The sequence below is a fragment of the Bos taurus genome, chromosome 15, assembly GCF_002263795.3.
Source record: "Bos taurus isolate L1 Dominette 01449 registration number 42190680 breed Hereford chromosome 15, ARS-UCD2.0, whole genome shotgun sequence".
NCBI classification, from domain to species: Eukaryota; Metazoa; Chordata; class Mammalia; order Artiodactyla; family Bovidae; genus Bos; species Bos taurus.
Genome location: NC_037342.1, coordinates 1,897,301 through 1,914,028, shown reverse-complemented (window position 1 = coordinate 1,914,028; position 16,728 = coordinate 1,897,301). Strand labels below are relative to the sequence as shown.

Here is a 16,728-nt window from a genome sequence, read left to right as displayed (position 1 = left end):
ATTACTATCTGAAGTATGATTCAGTTAGGCCTCCACCATTGTTCTTTTTCTTCAAGATTGCTTTTTAATTCTGGGTCTTTTATGGCTCCATATAAATTTTAGGATTATTCATTCTAGTTCTGTGAAAAATGTCATAGTTATTTGATAAGGATCTCATTAAATCTGTATATTACTTTAGGTAGTTGGCCATTTTAATAGTATTAACTCTTCCAATCTAAAGGCATGGGTTATTTTTCTATTTCTTTGAATCATCTTCAGTTTCCTTTATCATTGTTTTATAGATCTTAGCATTTAAGTCTTTCACCTCTGTGGTGAAGTTTATGCCTAGGTATTTTAAGTTTTTTTGATGTATCTAATAATTGTTTTACATTCACTTTCTGATATGTATTATTAGTATTAAAAATTCAGCAGATTTCTGTATGTTAATCTTGTATCCTATTACCATGCTAAATTTTTTATCAGTTCTAGTAGTTTTTCTGTGGAATCTTTAGAGTTTTCTATATATAATATCATGTCATCTGCAGATAATAACAACTTTACCTTTTCTCTATCAATTTGAATAAAATTTTGTTTCTTTTTCTTGTCTAATTGCTGTGGCTAGGACTTTCAAAAGTATGTTGAATAGAAGAGGTGACAGTGGGCATCTTTGTTTTATTCCAAATTTTAGCGAGAAGGTTTTCAGCTTTTCACCATTGAATATTATGTTGACTGTGGGTTTGTCACAAATAGCTTTTATTATATTGATATATGTTTCCATTATATCCACTTTGATGGGAATATTTATCATGAGTAGATAGTGAATTTTGTCAAATGTTTTTTTTTTTTCTATATCTGTGGAGATGATCACGTGATTTTTGTCTTTTTTTGGTGTTGATGTGGTGTCATGCATTAGATTTTGAATGACAGAGTTTAACAGCTAAATTGACATAATTGTTATTATGTCAATATTTACATAATCTTCCAGTTGTTTAAAGCCACCACTTTTAAATAATATTGGTTATCAATTCATGTTAACATTGAGGAGCCAAAATGTTAGCTATTAACTCCAATAATTAACTAAGCTTAATAAACTGTCATACTGATTTTTATAGGGATTCAAGGATATTTCTCTTGAGAGATTTATACATGGTGGAGCCAATGTTACAGGATTCCAGTTGGTAGATTTTAACACACCTATGGTGACCAAATTAATGGATCGCTGGAAGAAATTAGATCAGAGAGAATATCCAGGATCTGAGACACCTCCAAAGGTATTTGTTTGTTTTTATCTTATGTATTTTTAGTACTTTATAAAATTTAAGGTAGAAAGTTCATTATGCAGTTCTTCTAGTAATATTTTGTCAGGCACAGTGTGGCATGGGGCAGAAATATTTTGTCACTATTTGTCACACAAATCAATATTTTCTAAATTTTTATATTTTATGGAGGAGATGTTAGCCATTTGCTCAACTAGTTTATTATTATTATTAATTTGCATATGAATGTCCCTGAATAAATTATATATTTTTAAAATTATTTCAAATGTGAATAACTACTAGTAACTATTCCACTCAGAAAACAACTATATTTGCAAAATGATTTACAATAAGTAAGGAAAGTGGTAAAAAAAAAATGTAAAATATATAGCTTCTGCAAAATTCCTCTTTCAAATTAACAGTAAAATGTCAGATTGTTTAATTTTATCTGACAGACATTGCAGAAGTATGTTATTGATATTTGCAAATTTATGATAAATTTCCGATCATAAGCACATTTTTTTCTCTCCTGAAAAGCTAAATTCCTTCGATATCATGTAGATAATGGCATAATGTTTCTTAAACTCTAACTTAGTGGTTTTGAGCTTCTCCATAATAATATATTGAGTCGGTAATGCCATCTGACTCAATGGGCATGAGTTTGAGTAAACTTCAGGAGTTGGTGATGGACAGGGAGGCCTGGTGTGCTGCAGTCCATGGGATTGTAAAGAGTCGGACATGACTGAGCGACTGAACTGAACTGAACTGATAATAAGACATCATCATTTAAACAACTTTTACTAATCTCTCATTGACAGTGTATTCAGGTAAAAAGTTTCAAACATAATTTGGAAATTCAAGCCTAGAAAACTATAATCTATGGAAGAGAATCTCAGTTCTTCCAGCTTTGTCAATTTCCTCTGTGTAGTATAGCAGTTTAGCTAGTCATACCATTTTCATTACTTTCAAAAGAAAGCATTTAATGAGTATCCACTATGTGTCAAGCACTATAGTCCACCCTCTGATTTTACAAATTTCTAAATGCAAGATATTAAATGGTATGTTAATTGATTGTCCTTGAGTCAAGGACCAGATTTGTGAAATGTTTGCCCAGGAATAAGTTGTGAACTCCTTGAGCCTTAGACAAGTACATTGTCCACTATATTGCACCACTTTGCAAGCTTCAGTTCAGTTCAGTTACTCAGTCGTGTCCAACTCTTTGCGACCCCATGAATCGCAGCACGCCAGGCCTCCCTGTCCATCACCAACTTCCAGGGTTCACTCAGACTCATGTCCATTGAGTCAGTGATGCCATCCAGCCATCTCATCCTCTGTCGTCCCCTTCTCCTCCTGCTCCCAATCCCTCCCAGCATCAGAGTCTTTTCCAATGAGTCAACTCTTCGCATGAGGTGGCCAAAGTACTGGAGTTTCAGCTTTAGCATCATTCCTTCCAAAGAAATCCCAGGACTGATCTCTTCAGAATGGACTGGTTGTATCTCCTTGCAGTCCAAGGGACTCTCAAGAGTCTTCTCCAACACCACAGTTCAAAAGCATCAATTCTTCGGCGCTCAGCTTTCTTCACAGTCCAACTCTCACATCCATACATGACCACAGGAAAAACCATAGCATTGACTAGACGGACCTTTGTTGGCAAGTAATGTCTCTGTTTTTGAATATGCTATCTAGGTTGGTCGTAACTTTCCTTCCAAGGAGTAAGCGTCTTTTAATTTCATGGCTGCAGTCATCATCTGCAGTGATTTTGGAGCCCCCCAAAAATAAAGTCTGACACTGTTTCCACTGCTTCCCCATCTATTTCCCATGAAGTGATGGGACCGGATGCCATGATCTTCATTTTCTGAATGTTGAGCTTTAAGCCAACTTTTTCACTCTCCACTTTCACTTTCATCAGGAGGTTTTTTAGTTCCTCTTCACTTTCTGCCATAAGAGTGGTGTCATCTGCATATCTGAGTTTATTGATATTTCTCCCGGCAATCTTGATTCCAGCTTGTGTTTCTTCCAGTCCAGCATTTCTCATGATGTACTCTGCATAGAAGTTAAATAAGCAGGGTGACAATATACAGCCTTGACATACTCCTTTTCCTATTTGGAACCAGTCTATGGAAGCATATTAAAAAGCAAAAATGCCTTCAAGATAAAAAGAAACTTAAGAAGTCGTTCAGTCTGCTTTTTCTTCAAGCTGGCTTAGAGGAAAATTATCCCAAAGGCTCAATTATTTCAAATACTAACACACAAGGAAAAACAAGCATCAAGCTTCCTTCCAAACTCATCGGAATAATTTCCTTTACAGCATGTTCTTCTCATTCTTCATCAGTGTATGTAGAGACAGTTTTGCCCTTCTCTTTCTTCTCTTTCTTCCTCACATATTTTTCAGCTATTTTTTTAATCTCAGCATTTCTTCTCTAAACCATTTCTTCAAGTCCTTGTTATCCTTAGAGTTTTAGTATCTATAATGGGCTTCAAACTTCTTGGCAGTGTGTTGTAGTTCCTTGTAACTGTTTTTTTGTTTTTTTGTTTTTTCCAGTGATAATATGTAATAATATTTGTCCACTGTGGTCCTTCTGTCCAGATATACTGGTGTGGTTATTCCTTCCTTCTCTTGCCTTTAGCCTATCACAAGGTGTACTATTTGATAATCTCCAACCAGACTTATCTATGTCATAGCTTTGGGCACTTTGTTTTATCTTTCACAGCTGTCTTAGTATGCTAGGTATCCAGTGACCATTTAATAAATACATGTAGTCAGTTCTTATTATTTATGGTAGTTACATTCTATAGAGCTGCCATGAACACTGAATGAGCGAATATTGAGCCTTTACTTCTAGGGAAAATTACAAAGTTAGGTACAACAGTTTTGTCAACCAATCAACACTTACACTTTGTTATATGTGTGTTTCTGTTTGAACATATGTTATTTAAGATATTGTCGATCAATTAATATTAATTGAATTCACAGTCAGTAGCACCATAACTCAAGCCTGAACAAACTTTATTGAACATATATTTTTGCTATAAAGCACATCACAGCCTTCTTTCACTCAGGAACACTAGACAGGACTTTAACACTACACCTTTGGGACATCTGTGTAGGCTTCCCATGTGGCACTAGTGGTAAAGATCCTTCCTGCCCATGCAGGAGACATTAGACACATGAGTTTGATCCCTGGGTCAGAAAGATTCCCAGTAGGAGGAAATGGCCACCCACTCCAGCATTCTCGCCTAGAGAATCCCATGGTCAGAGGAGCCTAGTGGGCTACAGTTTATGGGGTTGCAAAGAGTAGCACAGGACTGAAGTGACTTCACACACATGTAGTTGTCACTGTTCCTAGCCAGTGTCTAGCACACTTTTCAAAGAACTCTCAGATATAATATGAAATTTTATCCTCACAACTACACAGAAAATAGTAATTATTTTATTTTATTTTGTTCTGTTTTGTGCTTTGTAACCGGAAAACATACTACACATTTCCTTAAAAGTATGAATAGAATTAGAATTCATGTAGTTCTTTCTTCTCAAAACCTAGACCCCTGTTACTGCACTATGATTCCACCAAAGTATACCTTTTTATATACAATCTTTGATAAACAGAATTCATCCCATCATTCTAATCACTGCCTAAAGCAATAAATAGCTCTAGGTCAACACTTAGTTTCAGTTAGTGTTAGTTGCTCAGTCATGTCCAACTCTTTGCCATCCCATGGACTGTAGCCCACCAGACTCCTCAGCCCATGGAATTCTCCAGGCAAGAATACTGGAGCAGATTGCCATTTCCTTCTCCAGGAGATCTTCCCAACCCAGGGATCGAACCCAGATCTCCCTCATTTTAGGCAGATTCTTTACCATCTGAGCTACCAGGGAAGTGCTGCCTTACCTCCAAAATGAAGAGTATGTTTAATAAGAATTTCTAAATGCCATCTAGAAATTTATGGGCACATGTGCCCATAAATATGATTTATTGGACTTTAGCACAATAGGACACATATAAAATAATGAAATCCTTTTAAAAAGTAAACCAATTTTAACTACTGCTTCTTTCAATTTATCAGCTCTATGAGCTGTCAAAAGGCTTTGCCACTGGCTAAATATCCACTTTGCTCTGCTCCAGTCTGTACGATATCTGTTCTCTTTTGTAGTTCACTTGTTTCATAAAAATGAATGGACTTTTTAAACACAGCAAGTGCTTTTGCTTTTTTGGTGTCATATCTTCTCAGCTTTTTTCTCCCATTTAGAAAAGCAACAATAGCTTTCTTTTTTTCTCTCTTGATCCTAAAATGCTAGCATTGCTTTTTTTTTTTTCTTTATTCATCAATGCTTGTTTTTATTTTCTTGCCATCCAAAAAGATTATTTGATGGCTTTCTCTACACAAAAGTATGCTGGTCCAGGCAGGGGAGGAGGTATACCCATTTTCGGTTAAGTTTCTTAATTTTCATCAACCATGCCACTCCAATTATGAGTGTGTATGCTTATCTTTAAGTCCATTTTTTTCATATCCTTGAAGAATATATAGCAAGACTTATAATTTATATGTCACATATAAATCTTTCTGATGAAGCTTTAATTAAATTCTTTACCATTGAAAAGTTCTTTGTTAGAGTTTGTATTCTTTATCTTATCCATATCTCAGTCCTTCCCTGGAAAACTGATTGCTATACTTAATAGTCATATTGCCTAAGTTTACTTTCTACAATTTAAATTTCTAATGATTTTTCTTAATTTATAAGCAGCAAATCAAGATCATCTCCCATGTTCCATGTCACAAAACTACCCTTAGTATAAGCTCAGAATGTGTTAATCATATAGAATTGTGCATATATGAAATTCTTGAAAGAGAAAATGTAGTTTTTCATCATGATCAGTGGTTGATGCTCTGCCACACTTCAAGAAAATTGTACGATATTTTTCATATGATTAGGAATTCTGTAAACAGACTTTACAAGTATTCCCTGTTCTCTTAATTTTCAGATTAAACAAACCACATTTTCTTCTCAGTTTTTCTTCATTTTCTCTGTTAACCTTAATAATCTTTTCCTGAGATTATTTCTTTTTTCTCAAAGAGAAGCACAGGAGATCATCAGGAAACAGATGATCTATATTTCATTTCTCCACTTTGATCCTATGTTACAATAGAAACTTAGAGAAATGATCTAACCTTCCTAAGCACACTCTGCAGGCATGGGCATAACAGTACTCACGTTTATTTAGCAACGTGTATATACATTTGATAAATAAGTAGGTGCTACTTCTGGTACCCTATATTTAAAGTAACAATAAGCATTCCCATTCTTTCTTCTGAAAAACTAGACAGAGATATACACTTTAAGTCAAGAAGCATATATGAAATCTAAAGAAAACCTAATGGACATTGAGAGAAGGAAAGAGTGGGATATCCCAGCCCTCCTGAGGCTCACCCACAGCAAGAGACTGCAAGGTAGATTGTAGAAATACTGCATTTAGCCCTTTTAAAAAAAATACATTAGCTGTTTCTACTTGGACACAATAGAAAGACCTCACCTAGAGGGCTTGCTTCTCCCAACTGATGGAAAACTGTGCAATAGAATTTCTATTTTACAGAGTGTATTTTCTCCTTTTTAAAATCATAGTGGTAAGAACTGATATACAGTCTTTGTAATAAAGCAAAAGCAGAAATTTCTGTAGCTAGAGGAAATTAATTAAAGTTAAATTAAAGTAATTTAATTTAAGGGGAAGTTAAATTAAGGGCAGTAATTTATCTGCTTTTCAGACTGCATGGTACTTTATGTCATAAACCCACATCAGTCAGTCAGTTCAGTCGCTCATTCATGTCTGACTCTTTGTGATCCCATGAATTGCAGCATGCCAGGCCTCCCTGTCCATCATCAACTCCCAGAGTTCACTCAAACTCATGTCCATCAAGTCCAGGATGCCATCCAGCCATCTCATCCTCTGTCGTCCCCTTTTCCTCCTGCCCCCAACCCCTCCCAAACTCAGGGTCTTTTCCAATGAGTCAACTCTTCGCATGAGGTGGCCAAAGTACTGGAGTTTCAGCTTTAGCATCAGTCCTTCCAAAGAACACCCAGGACTAATCTCCTTTAGCAGTCTAAGGGACTCTCAAGAGTCTTCTCCAACACCACAGTTCAAAAGCATCAATTCTTAAGCGCTCAGCTTTCTTCAGAGTCCAACTCTCACATCCATACATGACCACTGGAAAAAGCACAGCCTTGACTAGATGGACCTTTGTTGGCAAAGTAATGTCTCTGCTTTTCAGTATGCTATCTAGGTTGGTCATAATTTTCCTGCCAAGGAGTAAGTATCTTTTAATTTCATGGCTGCAGTCACCATCTGCAGTGATTTTGGAACCCAAAAAAATAAAGTCTGCCACTCTTTCCACTGCTTCCCCGTCTATTTCCCATGAAGTGGTGGGACCAGATGCCATGATCTTCATTTTCTGAATGTTGAGCTTTAAACCAACTTTTTCCACTCTCCTCTTTCATTTTCATCAAGAGGCTTTTTAGTTCCTCTTCACTTTCTGCCATAAGGGTGGTGTCATCTGCATATCTGAGGTTATTGATATTTCTCCTGGCAATCTTTATTCCAGCTTGTGCTTCTTCCAGTCCAGTTTTTCTCATGATGTACTCTGCATAGAAGTTAAATAAGCAGGGTGACAATATACAGCCTTGACGTACTCCTTTTCCTATTTGGAACCAATCTGTTGTTCCATGTCCAGTTCTAACTGTTGCTTCCTGACCTGCATACAGATTTCTCAAGAGGTAGGTCAGGTGGTCTGGTATTCCCATCTCTTTCAGAATTTTCCACAGTTTATTGTGATCCACACAGTCAAAGGCTTTGGCATCGTCAATAAAGCAGAAATAGATGTTTTTTCTGGAACTCTCTTGCTTTTTCTATGATCCAGCAGATGTTGGCAATTTGATCTCTGGTTCCTCTGCCTTTTCTAAAACCAGCTTAAACATCTGGAAATTCATGGTTCACATATTGCTGAAGCCTGGCTTGGAGAATTTTGAGCATTACTTTACCAGCGTGTGAGATGAGTGCAATTGTGCAGTAGTTTGAGCATTCTTTGGCATCGCCTTTCTTTGGGATTGGAATGAAAACTGACCTTTTCCAGTCCTGTGGCCACTGCTGAGTTTTCCAAATTTGCTGGCATATTGAGTCTTTGCAGCCAAAGATAAACCCACATAGTCCCCAGGCAAATCCTAAGGATTGATAAGAATTTAACATTTTACCATTATATTTACTTTAATTTTGTTAGTATACATCTGCTCTGACTTATGATGGAGTCCTTGTGATGGCTGAAACATTCCGAAGTCTCAGAAGACAGAAAATTGATATTTCCAGGAGAGGAAATGCTGGAGATTGTCTGGCAAATCCAGCTGCTCCATGGGGCCAGGGAATTGACATGGAGAGGACACTCAAACAGGTAACTCACAATTTTGTTTATGTTCAGTTTGTTTCACACATGCATGTGTGCTAAGTCACTTCTGTTGTGTCCAACTCTTTGCAGCCCTATGGACTGCAGCCTGCCAGGCTCCAGTGTCCATGGGATTCTCCAGGCAAGAATACTAGAGTGGGTTTCCATGCCCTCCTCCAGGGTATCTTCCCAACCCTGCATTTCTTATGTTTCCTGCATTGGCAGGCAGGTTCTTTACCACTAGAACAACCTGGGAAGCCTTCAATTTATTTCATTGTCCTTTTTAAATGGAGTTTTCAGGAAAACAAAATAATCTATTGGCAAATACCAATATATTACAATTTCCATTTTAATATATTGAGCCATTATCATTTCTGAGACATTTCTACATAGGATACTGGATAGAATGGTGGAGGTAGTGGTTTAGTGGCTAAGTCATGCCCAACTCTTTGTGAACCCATGGACTGTAGTCTGCCAGAATCCTTTGTCCATGGAATTTCCCAGGCAAGAATACTGGAATGGTTTGCCATTTCTCCCTCCAGGGGATCTTCCCAACAAAGGAATCGAACCCCCGTCTCCTGTTTGGCAGACAGCTAATTTACCACTGAGCCACCTCAGAAGCCCACTAGATAGAATACTGGTGTTTATATGTTATGTAGATGGTTAGCCAGGATAAGCTAGGTTATGTAACAGTAATAAACAACCCCAAGCTTCAGTGGCTTAAAACAACAAAAGAGGATTTCACACTCACAGACACACATCAGATTAGTAGGGACACTCTGCTTTTTATAATCACTTAGGGACACAAGCTGACATAGCAGCTACCATCTTGAATGTAACAAAAGGAAAAGAGTTGTAGGGAGGTTTCTAGTGTATCCCTGTGGCAGATTCATGTTGATGTATGGCAAAACCAATACAATATTGTAAAGTAAAATAAATAAATAAATAAAATGCTTTAGCACTCATTAGATCTGTTAACAACGCTTTTGTCAGAAAGAGTCACAGACACCTAGCTAACCAAAAAGTGTCCAAAAAGAACAAGCCCACCGTGGACCCAGAATGAGGAAGAACCTGAAATATTTGGCATACAGTCTTAGTCTACTAATCTACTGACTGCCTCAATAGACCTTCAAATTGTCTTGTAACCTTGGATTAAGTATTTATTTTAGTCTTTTGTAGTTATACTAACACTGTTTTTCAAATGATTACTGTAATATGTGTGTATTTTTAGTAATACATTTTAAATGTTCTGAAATGCCACAGGTTCAGAACATAAGTTTAAATGAATTAAAAGGATTTGGAACAAAGTACACTTGAATATTTTCAAAAATATGTTTATTTTTCTGAATATTTTAAGTTTAACATTAGCAAGGAGAAATATGATCTGCTGTGGTTATCAGGGTTATTTATTATGTGGATGTGTAGATAAAACTGAAAAGTAACTAAAAAGGAAACCATGTTTCTATTCTTATAGATAATATTTCAAAATTGAAGAAGTACAATGGAAATGCCATAATAAAAAAAAAATTTATCTTTCAAGTACATAACAGAATCGCTTATATATTTCTTTGATATTCCTCTATCCAATTATTTTTTTAATTTAAATTTATTTATTTTAATTGGAGGCTAATTACTTTACAATACTGTATTGGTTCTATCCAATTCTATCCCAGTAGCTCAAATACTCCATGACTTTTTTAGTGAGTTGCTTACAGATTATAGTTCCACACCCATGCGTAGTCATAAGCCTAGCAGATGAAGTAAAGATTTCTGTAAGTAAAATGGCAAATGATTACATGTGTAGATTTTATTTTTCATTCATAGGTTCAAATTCAAGGACTAACAGGAAATGTTCAATTTGACCACTATGGACGTAGGGTCAATTACACAATGGATGTGTTTGAACTAAAGAGCACGGGACCTAGAAAGGTGAGCCACACTTGAACTGTTTTCTTAGTTTGCTTTTGACATTTTTAAAATCTTATAAGTGAAATATAGCTGGATAGTCTACATTTTTAAAAAATTGTGAGTATGGCTAACCCTTGAACAAAGTGGGATTTAGAGGATCTGACTCTCCACACAGTCAAAAATCTGTGCCAAAATTATAATGGGCCCTCCGTATATGTGGTTCCTCCACTGCTGCAGTTCCACATCTGAGGCTTCAACCAACACAGACTGTGTAGTATTGTGGTGTTTCCTGTGAAAAGAGTCCGTGTAAAAGTGGACCTGAGCAGTTCAAACCTGTGTTGATAAGGGTCATCTGCACTTACAAGTAATACTTTCTTGTAATTCATGCTGAAATAAATTCTTGTGTCATATGATTGATGTTTAATGGTATATCAAAGCTGAAATGAACTATTTACCCACTGTTTATATTCCTTATCCAAAATAAAAGCAATTTTTTAAAGGCTTAACAAAAAGAATCCCAGAAAACCCATAATATACTCTTCAGGAAAGCGCACAATGTAAGTAAGAGACTTATTCATTTTCATGTAGTCATTTCTGAAACCATTAGAGAGAGAACAAGAAAACTACTTATAATGGATAGTCATATAATAGAAGGATAGATGTTCCTGAAATAAACATTCAAAGAAAAGAGCTGATGGAAGATAATATTAAGATTACTGTTAGGTTGAGAGAGAGAGAGATACCTAAGGACTTCAACTGAGGGACCAGAGAGGTTGTTCAGAAAGCTGCTGGTGATAGACTTTTGGATTTCAGAAGATAGTTGCTGATCTTTTGATGTGACTAAGCATCATAAGCATCAGCAATATTCTCAACATCCAAAAAGTGCTTTATATATTGGAGCGATACAATTCCACCACAGAAATTGACTATAAACTTTTTATACCTAACATATAACTTTTTAACATTCCTTTTCTCTAGCATTAGCTAAGATGCTTAAGAAAGATAAATTCAACTTAACTAAAAATTATCTGTTTCAACACTTGGATGTTAAAAAAACTTTTCCAAATATACTTTCCTGTGTTAATATAGTAGTGATAGTTACAATTTATGAAATGCCGGCTATGTTCCAAGCACTGGACTTGGTGCAATTTAATCCTCACAATGAGCCTGTAATGGAGTACTATTTTCTCCCTTTTCCTGGTGAGAAAATTACAGTGCTATTGTTGTTGCTGCTGTTCAATCACTCAGTCATGTCTGACTTTTTGCAACCCCATGGACTGCAACATGTAAGCTTCCCTGCCAAGCATCATTCCTTCCAAAGAAATCCCAGGGCTGATCTCCCACAGGTTGTCCTTAAATACAAAATGTCAAGGTCTTGTCAACATCTGAAAACTCTCCATAATGTGTCTCAGAGCTATAGTTTTTATGTTGTGGGAACTCATTCAGTTCAGTTCAGTCGCTCAGTCGTGTCCAACTCTTTGTGACCCCATGAATCGCAGCATGCCAGGCCTCCCTGTCCATCACCATCTCCTGGACTTTGCTCAAACTCATATCCATCAAGTCAGTGATGCCATCCAACCATCTCATCCTTTGTCCTTCTTCTCCTGCCTTCAATCTTTCCCAGCATCAGGGTCTTTTCCAATAAGCTGGTTCTTCATATCAAGTGGCCAAAGTATTGGAGTTTCAGCTTCAGCATCACCCTTCCAATGCATATTCAGGATTTATTTCCTTTAGGATGGACTGATTGGATCTCCTTGCAGTCCAAGGGACTCTCAAGAGTCTTCTCCAACACCACAGTTCAAAAGCATCAATTCTTCAGTGCTCAGCCTTCTCTATGGCCCAACTCTCACATCCTTACATGACTACTGGAAAAACCACAGCTTTGACTAGATGGACCTTTGTCAGCAAAGTAATGTGTTTGGTTTTTAAGACATTGTCTAGGTTTATCATAGCTTTTCTTCCAAGGAGCAAGTGTCTTTCAATTTCATGGCTACAGTCACCATCTGCAGTGATTTTGGAGCCCAAGAAAATAAAGTTTGTCACTGTTTCTATTGTTTCCCCACCTATTTGCCATAAAGTGATGGGACCAGATGCCATGATCTTCATTTTCTGAATGTTGAGCTTTAAACCAACTTTTTCATTCTCCTCTTTCACCTTTACCAAGAGACTCTTTAGTTCCTCTTCACTTTCTGCTATAGTGCAATATATTATAGCTATTTGTCTAAGGCCTATAAATGAGAAAACAAAGATTTTAATTCAGATATATCTGACTTCAGAAGCTTTCTACTCATTAACCCACCTGAGTAGACTCTGCCCTAAAGTTTATTTTCTAGCAGGATAGAATATAGTAAGTTCAATACAGCAGTTAAAGAGAAAACATTTGGAAAGCCTAAAGCAGAAGAGATCACTTCCTGGTGGAGGAAAACAAATCAAAGAAGGCTGCATAGAGGAGCTGAGATTCAAAGTGAGGGTGTGAAGTTAGAGATTGAATAGGTAGAAATGGTACAGGCAAGATCCAAAGACAGGCTGGAGGCAGGATGATTAAAGTCACACATTGGAAGATGGTAAAGGCTTTCAAAGTTGTGTTTTGCTCCAGTCTGTCATAAGGTGTGCTCCTCGATTTGAAGCTGCCATGAAAACCATCTCTAGACTTTCACCTTTTTAGTGGCATTGCTGTGAGTGCACACTGCCAGCCAATACAGAGCAGGCAGGAGCCTATATGATCCAGATCAGGTAGGGTAGAACACGGAACGGCAGTTTGAAAGCCAGGCTGTATGATGCACCCTTTTAAGGGTACTTCCTGAAGAAAGGGACGGAGATATGCTGCCAAGAAAAAATTTAATGTAAACACTGATTCTACTCACTCTGTAGCACACAGTTTGCAACAAGAAAGAAAGAAGCCCGTTTTAAGCTAAGTCCCTCTGCTACCTATGGAGCAGACAGAATTTTCTACAAGTCCCTAAGAATATTGACTAACTGGTAATTAGACTGTCACAAATCAAATTCTGAAAAATTAGCCATTTAAGTAAAACCTTTCTAAAATGCAAAAGACAATTCCATATCTCCCAAAACAGTAAGTACAAAAAGTAAAATGATCTCCTCATTAAAGAAAGAATAATGGAAAAAGGAAGCTGGTGGTAACTAGTGGTAACATCAAGTGAGTTATTTAAAGCAGTGAATCTTTTCATGGCCTATTGAACCACGATGGTAACAAAAATTAAGGTTTTTAGAGGAGAAATTTGAAAAAAAAAATGTTGGGAAAGTAATGAACAGTACATCTTCACACTCAGCTAATATTTGTCTAAAACTGTTAAAAGAAATATGAAGTGTGAATTGGTGTAGACTTATCTATCCTTGTTTTTCTGGGGCATTCTGTCAGGAATATTAAACTTAAAAAATGAACTACTGTGAGAAACACTAAGCTGGTGAGTTTCGGCAGTATGTCTGAAAAGCGAGCAGTCATTCTTATAAACTGCACACTTTCCCATAAGGGAGCTATCTTTGAAAATAGATCAGAGAGTTCATATATCAGTTTGTCTGGATTCTGTAACAGAAAAATTGACCAGAGTCTTATTAAACAGAAGCCACAAAGCTCTTTCTGAAGTCTCAGCTCCTAAGTACTTTGGAATCTTCTTGGAATTCCAGTGATCTTACAAACATGCTCTAAAACCAGGCTTCCATGATTTCAGTAATTCTACAGGTCAGTTCAGTTCAGTTGCTCAGTCGTGTCTGACTCTTTGTGACCCCATGGACTGCAGTATGCCAGGCCTCCCTGTCCATCACCAACTCCCAGAGTTACTCAGACTCATGAGTCGGTGATGCCATCCAACCATCTCATCTTCTGTCGTTCCCTTCTCCTCCTGCCTTCAATCTTCCCCAGCATCAGTATCTTTTCAAATGAGTCAGTTCGTCACATCATATGGCCAAAATATTGGAGTTTCAGCTTCAGCATCAGTCCTTCCAATGAATAGTCAGAACTGATTTCCTTCAGGATGGACTGGTTGGATCTCCTTGAAGTCCAAGGCACTCTCAAGAGTCTTCTCCAACACCAAGGTTCAAAACATCAATTCTTTTGTGCTCAGCTTTCTTTATAGTCCAACTCATACATCCATACATGACTACTGGAGAAACCATAGCTTTGACTAGACAGACCTTTGTTAATCATAAATATTATATTTATTGAGAGTAGATTATATGCCAGACATATGAAGGAAAAGTTTTGTACATTTTAATATTTAATCTTACAGCAATCTGAAAACTAGACATATTTTTCTCACTTTATATAAGAGAAAATTAAGGTTCAGAGAAACTAACCTGCACAGGGATGTTCAAGAAAGAGATGGAGCTGGGGTGGAGACCAGGGCTCATTATCTAGCTTCAAAGCTACTCTCTTAGCTGCCACAAAATATTTTCAGTCCCAGGGCCCATAACTTTTCTCCTCAAGGTTGGTATAAGTATTAAGCTATGTTTTTCAGGACAGGTCTGGTCAAATCATCTCTCCCAGGAACAACTTTGAGTAAAACAGAGGCTTCTCATGGCCCCTCTATCCCTACATTTCAGGCAAAGTCTACCATAAATACAGAGATATTTGCTGTGTGCGGTGCTTAGTCACTCAGTTGTGTCCAACTCTTTAGAAACCCCATGAACTGCAACCCACCAGGCTCCTCTGTCCATGGGGATTCTCCAGGCAAGAATACTGGTGTGGGTTGCCATGCCCTCCTCCAGGGGACCTTCCCAACCCAGGGACTGAACCCAGGTATCCCACATTGCAGGCGATTCTTTACCATCTGAGTCACCAGGGAAGCCCAAGAATACTGGAATGGATAGCCTATCCCTTCTCCAGGAGATCTTCCTAACCCAGGACAGGGTCTCCTGCATTGCAAGCAGATTGTTTAACAGCTGAACTACGAGGGAAGCCCCTACCATAAAAACAGATATATTTACTCATACATTATATTATGGTTATGTTTGTGTACAATTCATCCTTAGGAATCCAAGAAGACAAATATTTCTCTGACATTTCCTACAGTTTAGCAATTTAAATGCTTCCGTATTTTTACATTACAAGAGCATTACAAAACTCTTGTGCACCCAATTTCTGTCTCTAGAGGAAAAATCATGCCTACTTTCCTACTTAAATGAGATCAGGCATGGGAAGAGTTCTTAGAAAAAATATCTCACATGAGGTTTTAGGTACAAACTTTAATATCTTTTACTTTAGGAAATGACTTTTGAGCTATTGCTCGCCCTGAATTGTCTTTTTTCCAGTAATTCCATAGCCCACATGACATCTATGTACAAACCATGGTTCTGTATCACAAAACTTGTATTTCTTTTTCAAGAATTCCAAGTATATTTAGGATAAATACGGTTGGGTAAATTTTTGGTTATTATTTTAATTTGCCATTACTTCTAAATCATTTATCTTGAGATGCAGGGAGATACTTATGAACCCATAGATCAGATCAGATTAGTCACTTAGTCGTGTCTGACTCTTTGCAACCCCATGAATTGCAGCACGCCAGGCCTCCCTGTCCATCACCGACTCCCGGAGTTCACTGAGACTCACGTCCATCGAGTCAGTGATGCCATCCAGCCATCTGATCCTCTGTCGTCCCCTTCTCTTCTTGCCCCCAATCCCTCCCAGCATCAGAGTCTTTTCCAATGAGTCAACTCTTCGCATGATGTGGCCAAAGTACTGGAGTTTCAGCTTTAGCATCATCCCTTCCAAAGAAATCCCAGGGCTGATCTCCCACAGGTTGTCCTTAAATACAAAATGTCAAGGTCTTGTCAACATCTGAAAACTCTCCATAATGTGTCTCAGAGCTATAGTTTTTATGTTGTGGGAACTCATTCAGTTCAGTTCAGTCGTTCAGTTGTGTCCGACTCTTTGTGACCCCATGAATCGCAGCATGCCAGGCCTCCCTGTCCATCACCAGCTCCCAAAGTTCACTCAGATTCACATCCATCTAGTCAGTGATGCCATCCAGCCATCTCATCCTCTGTTGTCCCCTTCTCCTCCTGCCCCCAATCCCTCCCAGCATCAGAGTCTTTTCCAGTAAGTCAACTCTTCATATGAGGTGGCCAAAGTACTGGAGTTTCAGCTTTACTGTTCATGGGGTTCTCAAGGCAAGAATATTGGTTTGCCATTCCCTTCTCC

General features: G+C 37.6%; 1 protein-coding gene across 11 annotated transcripts in view; it reads left to right on the top strand.

Moving 5' to 3' along the window:
• The window catches only part of GRIA4 (glutamate ionotropic receptor AMPA type subunit 4), a 680,457-nt gene that overhangs the window by 583,404 nt on the left and 80,325 nt on the right, over positions 1-16,728 (top strand). For 10 of the 11 annotated variants that reach the window (XM_024975311.2, XM_024975310.2, XM_024975308.2 and 7 more), the window contains 3 exons: positions 1,092-1,250; positions 8,502-8,669; positions 10,485-10,589. In XM_024975311.2, the coding sequence (XP_024831079.1) occupies positions 1,092-1,250; positions 8,502-8,669; positions 10,485-10,589 (432 nt within the window). The remainder of the gene's footprint in view (positions 1-1,091; positions 1,251-8,501; positions 8,670-10,484; positions 10,590-16,728) is intronic. The other variant, XM_024975315.2, reaches the window with a different exon arrangement.